Source organism: Rattus norvegicus, chromosome 3 (genome assembly GCF_021556685.1).
Source record: "Rattus norvegicus strain SHRSP/BbbUtx chromosome 3, alternate assembly SHRSP_T2T, whole genome shotgun sequence".
Classification (NCBI taxonomy): Eukaryota; Metazoa; Chordata; class Mammalia; order Rodentia; family Muridae; genus Rattus; species Rattus norvegicus.
This window is the reverse complement of record NC_141536.1, coordinates 114,535,152-114,544,906: the sequence shown is the minus strand read 5'-3', so window position 1 is coordinate 114,544,906 and position 9,755 is coordinate 114,535,152. Positions and strand designations below refer to the sequence as shown.

The following is a 9,755-nucleotide window of genomic DNA, read 5'->3' as shown; positions in this document are numbered from 1 at the left end:
TGCATCTGGGATAGTCCACTGAAAGGAGATTAAGAAGTGAGACCTGGCTTTCAGAAAAGATAGGCACACTGGCAAATTGGAAACTAACTAGAACGGACTTGTGCTGTTTAGGGTCCTCCTCCCTAGCTGTACTGCTCAGGTCTGCCTTCCCTGGACAGCTGAGTTCCAGGTTTCTGAGCGCTCTCAAAGCCTGGTCCCATCCGTTTCAGCACCACGTATCTGGAGTGCAACCTTGTGCAGGATTTTACGCGTCATCTTACGGCGCGCTGACTGTCCACACCTCTGGGAAATGTAGTCCATGTAAAGGCAGCACATTGATTGGAGCTCAGAAGCTGAAGATCTTCGCGCAGGCGCACTGCCTTCCCGACCAGAGGTGGTGAGGTGTTCGCAGGTTCCCAGCACTCTTGCCGAAGGTGAGGGTTGCGGGTCTAGGTCTTCGAGAAGCCGAGTGGACGCGGTGGCGGAGAAACGGGGGACTCTGGGGACTTGGGGAAGGGTTAGTGGGCGTGGCCTGCGTGCACAGAGAGTCTTCTCTTCTGGTGTGTGTCGGTTTCGTGGGGAACCCGCACGGTTACCAGTGTCCTTGTAGGGTACGTCCACTGTGTGTCAGAATCCTGTACTTTCAAGTTAGAGGTCCCGGTCTTCCTTTCGTTCCTTCTTTTCATGATGAGTGCTTCGAGAATGTGAATGCTACCGACCCTGGATCTAGGAGCATCCATTCCATTCTCACCCAGTCCCCTAGAAAACGTCTCACGTTGCGTCTTTCAGCGCTTCGCCCAGAGTTTGCGCCGGAATGTCCTGACATGAGCATAGGGTCCTGGAGAACACCGAATTCTAGGTGAAGAAAACCCCAAAGGAAATTGCACATGGCTTTAGGCAGTTTTGAGATGATATTGACTGGAGTGCACTGTAAAGGAATAGTGGGAAAAAAATAAGGGTGAAGGGACTATATTGAGGTCAAACAAGACCCACAGTATCGGGGTAAGACCCATCAAGCAGGCTATTTTTGAGTCTCAAATGAGGTAAACATAAACAAAATTTTAGGAAACAATTCTCGAGGTTAACATTCTGACCACCATAAAGTCGAACTGGCACAACTTAGTTCCAACCACCAGTAACCATCAGATGTCTAGAAGTCCATGCGATGACGTTGTCTGTTACATTGAAGTTGTTTGTGGTTTATCAGTGATCTTTTCCCTAGTGGGTTTTTTTTTGTTTTGTTTTGTTTTTTACATTGGAGATACGGTCTTATTTTGTAGCCTGGCCTGGTGGTAAGCCTCAGCCTTCCAAGTGTGAGCATTACAGGTGTATGTCACCATACTTCTGTTCCATGAAATTTCAGTCATGCGCATCAAGCTTCCCAAAATGCTGGGATGTGTTGCAGGTAAAGATGTGCTTAGCTTTATGGCTATCTTTCAATGAAAGTAAATTATAACAGAATTAAAAGCTTCCAGGCAGGCTTTTCCCAGTTCTACCTCAGCCTTTTACAAAGCCCGAATCTCTTAATTGCTGTGAAATAGTACCTCTCTTATCGATGTATGAAAATGGAAAGGAATTATCTTTATAAAAAGCACTCAGCATAGAGGCTCACGAGAGCAAGCACTCAACAATACTAGTTGTGGTGGTGTTTGATAGCGCTCCACCGTGTGTCTAGCCTCTAGACAATAAATTATTTACTCAAGCTGTCCGTCAGAGACGCTTAGGAGAGTCCCGATTTTAGTTGCATTATTTAAATAGGATGGTATGTGTAATGGGCTTAGGAAGCTGGCTGGCAGACAACCTTCAATCAAGATGCTGCGTTGGTGATGGTTAATTAAAAGCTTTGTGACTATTCTTCTCTTAAATAAATTCCAGAAGAGAATTGGCCAGCCTGAGAATGTCTGTGTTTGAAGGCTCTTATTACTCGTCCCAATCCTAAAGTACATATCTAATGACGACACAACTATGCTGTAATCACCCTCACCCAAAGCACCTTTTGATGTACTTTGACCTCTGCTGGTTTCTCTGGGTTCACGTTCTCCCCAGGGTTGCTCACTGACTTTCTGCTATCTAATTTCAGTAGTAACCCTCGATGTGTTAGAGATCTGCCTCTTGTTTATTCAAGACTTGAGGTCTTCCCTGCCTACAATGTTGCTCCTCCCTCACATCAAAACTGTAGATCCCAGTTGTGCCAAGAAAGCTGCTGCATTTCTGCCTCAACCCTTCCTGCCTGGGCTAAGTCAGGGCTGAGACCGCAAGCGTGCACCGTCACACCCAGCCAGTCTTTAGTTAGACTCTTCATCGTGAGAGGGTGAGATCCAGTTAGCTGACCTAAGCAAAGGGAGGTTGAAGAGGGTAAGAGTCTTCTGGAAATCCAAGAGTAAGTAGAGTTGCAACTGGAGCTCACTTACCTCATCTGGAAGCACCCGTGAGCACCAGCACAAATGGAGCCACACCATTGGTACTGTCTCCCGGGGATTCTGCTCCTCTGGTCCCCGTGCCTACTCAGTAGCTGCTTATAGCTTTTTTGACTCATCTCCTGCATATTGTCCCGACAATTTAAAATTCATGTTCACAAAGGATGTCATCTTTTCACACCAGATCGTATCTGTCATAGTTTTTGCTGCCTGAATGCAAACTTAGGCACACTTGGGAAGAATCTCAACGGAGTCGCCTCCATCCGTCTGTTAGCATGTTTATGTGGGACATCTTCTGAATTGCCAATTGGTACAGGAAGGACAAGTCCACTGTGGATAATGTCACTCCTGGGAAGTAGGCCTGGGCTATATAAGTAGCTGAGCAAGCCAGTAAGCAGTCCTCCTACATGGTCTCTGTTTCAGTTTCTGCCTCCATGTTCCCCTGAGGCTTCCCTTGGTAATGTAACCTGTGAGCCATGTGAACCTGCTCTTCCCTGAGTTGCTTTTGGTCAGTGTTTCGTCAGAGCAAGAGAAAGCAGACCAGGAAGTTCCCAGTTACTCACTCACTGCCCAGCTGTGCTATGCTCAGTCTGGTTCAGGAAGTGAGGTGAACAGTCTTACAGTGTCAAAGATGGATGCTTCATTAGCGGGAGCTGTAAATGGAGTGCTACTCTGAGGAGGTTACGGTGCTTGTTTGTCTTGTCCATATAGTTGTTTCTAAGGTCCCTTATGGTTTTTTTTCCTCAGTAAACCTTCAGGGCGATATTAAAGGTGAATATGTAAATATAGGACTCTCACTGTGTTCTGGCTCCTGGAGACAGAACTCTGCCCTGAAGATCACGGTAAAGCAGACAGTGTGCTGTGGCTTCAACATCCACAGCTTCTGCTGTAACTCCGGAATGAGCGTGGCGCGCTCTCGGCCTTGCCCTGTTTGCTGTCTGTGAGGAGATGGGATGAAGGTGCCACAGGCTCACTGATAGCTGGAGGGGCCTTGCCACATGGGTCATTCTCATATCTTTTCTCCCCCACCCCCGACTTTTTCCTCCCTAGGACTCTTGTCCTTCTCTACCAGAGCAGCATAGGAGGGAATGGCTGCCGTGTCTCCACCTACCAGATGTCAGGTGAGGTGGGCTTCTTTTGTTTCCGAGATACTGTTATTAGTTGACAAAATATAGTCACTTTCTTTATCCTGAGTGTCTTCCTTCATAACCCTCCATTCCTAGCCCAGTGAAAGGTTCCAAAGTAGGATGGCCTTCAGTTCCTTGAGCTGTACTTACTAGCCTATCCCCAAGTACAAAATGGGTGTAGCTGATAGAACAGGTCACCTGGAGGATTCTACGATCAGTGGTTCTGTCTTCGTTGTCTCTTTGGTGCAGCCAGTAATAGACTGAGAGTCAGCCCCCATTCATCAAAGAGTGCCGGGTTAGGCTGCAGGATGTGGTGCATGCTGTAGATCATTCAGAGTCAGACCCTGTCTCAAGAAAAACAAAATGGACAACAAGAAAGAAAAGGGTTGTAAAGGGGAGTATGGTTGTATTTTCAGGCATCGGTGACGTTTGAAGATGTGGCTGTGACCTTCACAGATGACGAGTGGAAGCGTCTGGTACCCATGCAGAGAGCACTCTACAAGACCGTGATGCTGGAGAATTATGAGAGCATCATCTCTCTGGGTGAGGAGGCTTCCTGTGAGGAGTCAGAACTTGTCCCAAAAGAGCCAAAGGAGATGGCTTTAGATGCATAGCTGGTGAACCCAGGCCTGGACAGATGGGCTGCCCTGGTGTTAACAGCACTGGGTAACCACAGGCCTCCTGGTTGAGCAACTGGCTTCCACGGAAGAGAAGACAGTCTAGAGGATAGAGCAGAGTATGTATTGTATGTGTGGGTCTGGCTGCCTGAGGCAACAAGTAAAATCATTAATCTGTCCAGGTCTTCCCATGGTATGCCAACAGGTAATGTCCTCAGTTCCATGTGGTAGAACAAGGATCCATCTTGGTAAGAGATACTGATTCCTTTGTGAAAGCCAGAGGAAGAAGCTACAAAGACGCGAAAAGGAGAAAGGTTGTCAGAGACGTGCTTGATTTTTGAACATTTGTTTTAATGACAATCTTAGATACCTATAAATGTCACTTTGTAATTATACTTGTGACAAGGGGGAAATGAAGAGCTGTTGTTGATGTCACCTGTTAGTGAAGTAAAGTCCCCATAAGTAATAAGGAACTCTCAGAAGTCTCCAGAATAAGAGTCTGAAGCTATGCACAGTGGTTTGTACCTGTAGTCTTGGCCACTCTGGAAGCAGTACACCAATGTAGAAATAAGCTAAAACGGCAGATAATAGTCAAAGTCACATTGCAAGTTTATATTAAGCAAATATTGGGCTGAGGGTTGGCATTGAGGAACATCCTGAGCTTTAGTGAGTGAAATATCAGACAGCATGGAATCCCTGGGGTAGAGACCAGAAGTGCCAGGAAGGAATGAGAATGGCCAGTCTGTCAGAGAAGAACCAGCACGCAGCAGACAGGCACTTCTCAGGCAGAGGGAGAAAGTACCTGTCTCCCAGGGCAGAACTCTGTGCACGGGGAACTCGGGTGTTTCCAGGCATGGGATCTAACTTTGTTTATATTGCTATGGATATGATTGCTTCTGGAGAATGAGCCAGGGAATGTAATGGGATTGCCAATTTGTACAGCTCAGGGGGCACATTTACCACAGTATTGTATAGCTATTAAAACATTGTAGAAAATCTGTGCTAATTAAAATTAATATTTTAAATTTGTTACATGAAAAGATCTTCAGTTGACAAGTCAGTAGTATTTCATTATCCAGTTTTTTGAAGTTCTCATAACATTTAATTTTTTCTTTATTTATTTGGGGGAACATACATGTGCCCCAGCATGTGTGTGTGAAGGTCAGAGGACAACTCTTGGGACTTGCTTCTTTGCTTTTACCATGTGGGCTCTAGGGAGCCAGCCCAGTTTAGCAGACTTGGTGAACCCAATAAGCCATCTCACCAGCCCCATTATCCAGTCGTTAACAGAATCACATGTAAGGTCTTTCCACATGAACATGAAATAAAGGAAGGAAAAAGTTTTCTTTTACTTGTACAGAACTCTAATTTTCCTACTGTGAACACAAGTGACTTGTTTCAATAAAAGCATTATACTAAATCTGAACGAACAAAATTGAGTCGCTCCCTCAGCTTTTTTAGTCAAGATGATTTTTTTTTTTAATACTTACCTCTTGAGCCAAGGTCCTCTATCCTGCCAGCGCCAGTGGAAAACTTTCATTTGCTGCCTGTGAACTGAGGTGGTTTTTGTGGACAGTGCCCTGATGCCTGACCTTTGTTCCCTTCAAGAGCCCCAGTCCTGACCTTCCCTCAGGCCTTTTGGTCTGGTCTCTGCATTTCTGGAAGTGTTTAGACTTAGAGGCCAGGTTTAAGTTTCGGAATGGTAAGACATCTTCATCTTCATCACAGCAGCCTCCTGCCTCTTTTCCTTCATGAGCAGGGCTTCCCGTTCCTCGACCTGATGTGATTCTTCAGTTCAAGAGAAGGGGCGAATCCTGGATGCAGGGTCTTCATGGATCTGAGGAGAAAGCATGGCCAGAGAGTGTCTCTCTAGGTAAGCAGGTTTGAACAGGATGGGTAGTATTGTGTTTGCTTCTGTTGTCTGGGTTGGAGGAGTGAAAGGGGTCACCTTTGCTCAAGTGCAGGTTGTCTGTGTGCATGGTCGTTTCCTGTCACTCATTGGTTCTCTTTCCTCTTCTACACGGGCAAGTGTTATTTACCTGTATTCATCAACTTGTTTCTCAGAACTGTGACCTTGCCTATGTACACTTCTGAAATTTTTATTGGTCACCCAGCTCTCTGCTCAGCCTACCCTAATAAGCTCTTGGCCCTGCTCCAGGGCCATTCTCCTGTATCCTGAGAAGGCTGCTGTCAAATTCCTTCCCAGGCTCCTCCTTCATTCCTGCGCCTTTGGCTTGAGCTGTGCCATGACCAGGCATTACCTCAGTGTCTGTCATAGCATCTCTCTCCTCTGTCATGTCGCCTTGTCCAGAGAAGAAACTGCATCTGTCTTCTTTGTTGCAGACTTGGAAACTAACTCTGAGATCCTAGATGCTTCAGAAGGCACACTGAGAGAAATCTATAGAAGGCAAAGTTCTCTATGCCCTAAACGTGAAATCCAAACTCTAACAGGTGAGTTGGAACTAGAGAAGGAAAGTCCCAAAGCAAAGACTTGCAAAAAGTCCCTTCCCTTGGATAAAAGCTTGCAGCAAAGGTCAACTCCATCCAAGAAAACCCTCGCTAAACACCAAGACCAGGAATGCAGTGAGTGTGGGAAGACCTTCTTTGACCATTCGTCCCTCATCCGCCACCAGAGGACTCACACTGGAGAGAAGCCATATGACTGTCCTGAGTGTGGGAAGGCCTTCAGCCACAGGAGCAGTCTCAGTAGACATCTAATGTTCCACACTGGAGAGAGCCCATATGAGTGCAGTGCGTGTGGCAAAGCCTTCTTTGACCGATCATCCCTAACTGTGCATCAGCGGATTCACACAGGGGAGAAGCCTTTTAAATGCAACGAGTGTGGCAAAGCCTTCTTTGACCGCTCATCCCTCACTCGCCACCAGAGAATCCATACTGGAGAGAGTCCCTATGAATGCCAGCAGTGTGGGAAAGCCTTCAGCCAGAAGAGCATTCTCACCCGCCACCTGCTGACCCACACTGGCAGGAAGCCTTACGAATGCAGTGACTGTGGGAAAGCGTTCTATGGGGTCACCTCCCTAAACAGACACCAAAAGGTGCACACGGGGGAGCCCCGCTATCAGTGCAGCGAGTGTGGCAAAGCTTTCTTTGACCGCTCTTCTCTTACACAACACCAGAAGATACACACTGGGGACAAGCCGTATGAGTGCAGTGAGTGTGGGAAAGCCTTCAGCCAGAGGTGCCGGCTCACAAGGCACCAGAGAGTACACACGGGGGAGAAGCCCTTCGAGTGCAGTGTGTGCGGCAAAGAGTTCAGCTCCAAGTCCTCAGTTATCCAACATCAGAGGCGCTATGCCAAACAAGGGATAGACTGAGCAGGGGAAGCCACGAGCTAGACAGCGGGCTTTCCTACAATCGTGGAAGATTTCCCTGTCATCTACAGATCCAGCATTTGTTCATTCTGCCAACTCTGGCCACTGTCTTCTGCCCGACCTCTGCTCCAGCATAGAGTGCAGAAACTAAACCATGAGTCTCCACACTCAAAATCCTGCACAGAGGCTGGGCGTGGCTCGGTGATAGCTATTGCCCAGCGTGCATGAGGAGCTGCAGTCTGATCCCAAGCACTGCAAAAGAAAGTTGGAGATGGTCAGACATCAGGACAGATGTTAGGAGAGGAATCTGCAGACACAGTGAGAACAGGCCTGTCATCACTGCGCTCTAAATAGCTGCAGGCTCTTACAGTAGAGAATGTCACAGTTATGGGAGAATACCATTTTCTCCAGCAGTTTCTATAGCCCTTAGCCCTTCTGAAGCTTTCTGCCACAAAGACCTTGTTCTCTTGTGCCCCAGTATTCAGCCCTCCTAGGACTAGTGGTAGTGGTAGCACTTACTAAGCACTTAGTTGAGGCAAACTCTCAGCGATGAATTGTAAAAGGGCTAGATTGGCTGATCCTCTCAGTAAATCTGTGAAATGGGTCCCTTTGCTGTCTGGATTTCACAGAGGAGCACACTGAAGTTTAAAGAAATTAATATAGTCTGGGGGACACAAGGTGAAGCCAGGTGTCTTAGTTACTTTTCTATTGCTGTCAGAGACATGATGGCCAAGGCAACTTAGAAAGCATTTTGCAGGGCTTGCTTACGGTTCCAGGGGATGGTCTGTGACCATCATGGAAGGAGCTTGGTGACAGGCAGGCACAGTGCCAGAACAGTAGCTGCGAACTCATATCTGATCCATAAGCAGTGGGCCAAGAGCTCAGGAGAGAAAGACTGGTCTTAGCACTCTGGTCCAGGCAAGGGCTTTTGAAACTTCAGAGCCCATCCCCGGTGACACACCTCCCCCAACAAAGCCACACCTCCTAATCCTTTCTAAACATTCCATCATTTAGGAACCAAACATTCAATTAAGTATATGAGCCTGTTCTCATTCAAACACCACATTCCACTCAAGGACGTGATCACCTCGGATCCTCACACTGTGAAGTAGACCTTTCTGTTGTCTGAATTTCACAGATGAGTTCACTGAAGTTTAGAGAGATTAAGTAAAATACCCTGCGTGACACAAGGTGACACTTAGGTCTTCAGTATGGGTCTGCCTTCAGTATTTCTACTATAGATTATGCTCTTAGATTTTGTCTTATAATTGTTCTTAGATGAGTTGTAAGCACTCGGAGGTGTGATTTAATAAGCCTCTGTCTTACAGCGTGCCTTGCAAATATTAGGTTATCAATTATCTAACGAATACCAAAGTTTCTGATTCAAAACCTGCTCGGGTCCACCTCCTTTCTCTCTGAATTTTCACAGTCCAGACTCTTAACATACTAGTCATCACTTCCAAGTTCTCTTCCTTCCTTCTTTCCTCATCGCTCATGGCACAGTAACAAGCCTAAATAAACAGAGACCTGTGACCCTCTTCCGGTGTGTGTAAGTGTCCATTCGATCTGTACTGTTTGGGCCCGGCACATCACCATGAATAAGGAAGGGAACGCTAAAGGCTATTTTTATCAGCTAGGTGCCATTCTGATCACTTCTTCTTGAGCCAGAAGCCACACCTGAAGGCTAGGTACAGAGACAGGTGCCTTGATATTTGAATGACACTAGAAACCACTATCAATTGCACACAAATTAGCTCAGTCTTTCTACATGACCCCTTTCTACCCGTTATTCCAGACCTAAAGTAGCTCTCTATTGAATGAAATATCTCTGGGTATTTAAAATCTTCATTAATGCACTCCACCATCACCAAACTTTAGATCCTGAGTATCCAAATGCATCTATTTCCTTGGGGAAGCCCTGTATTTTATTGTATTAATGGTCAGGTATGAGACAACCTTGACTTTGGGAGTGTGTATTCCCTTTTTGCAGGGTAAGACCTGGAAACGGGCTTGTGTATTCCAGTAGATGAAGGCAGGTTTCTCTTAGAACTGAGAGGAAATTAAACTGTGGAACAGTCCTCTCCCATGCTTCTAAACATAAACTCATTTTGGTCTCTCATGAAGCCAAAGAGTGTCAGGGAATCCATTTTTGTGAGTATTTTATATAATAAACAGCTTGAAGAAAAATGTCACAGGATCTGTGTATAATACCTAGTGTTATGTCAAGTAAAAAATAAAGGGGACAATTGACACATGTCTGTTGATTGCCTCTGAGTTTAAGTC

The 9,755-nt window shown here is 46.3% G+C and overlaps 1 protein-coding gene across 1 annotated transcript; it reads left to right on the top strand.

The window, feature by feature from the left end:
* Positions 1 to 352: 352 nt before the first annotated feature.
* Positions 353 to 9,010, top strand: LOC100909998 (zinc finger protein 661). The gene is given in 5 exon segments (NM_001419548.1): positions 353 to 413; positions 3,447 to 3,517; positions 3,940 to 4,066; positions 5,900 to 6,013; positions 6,484 to 9,010. Coding segments are annotated over 4 exon segments (1,266 nt in total). The 5' UTR covers positions 353 to 413; positions 3,447 to 3,484; the 3' UTR covers positions 7,476 to 9,010.
* The last annotated feature ends 745 nt before the right edge of the window (positions 9,011 to 9,755 follow it).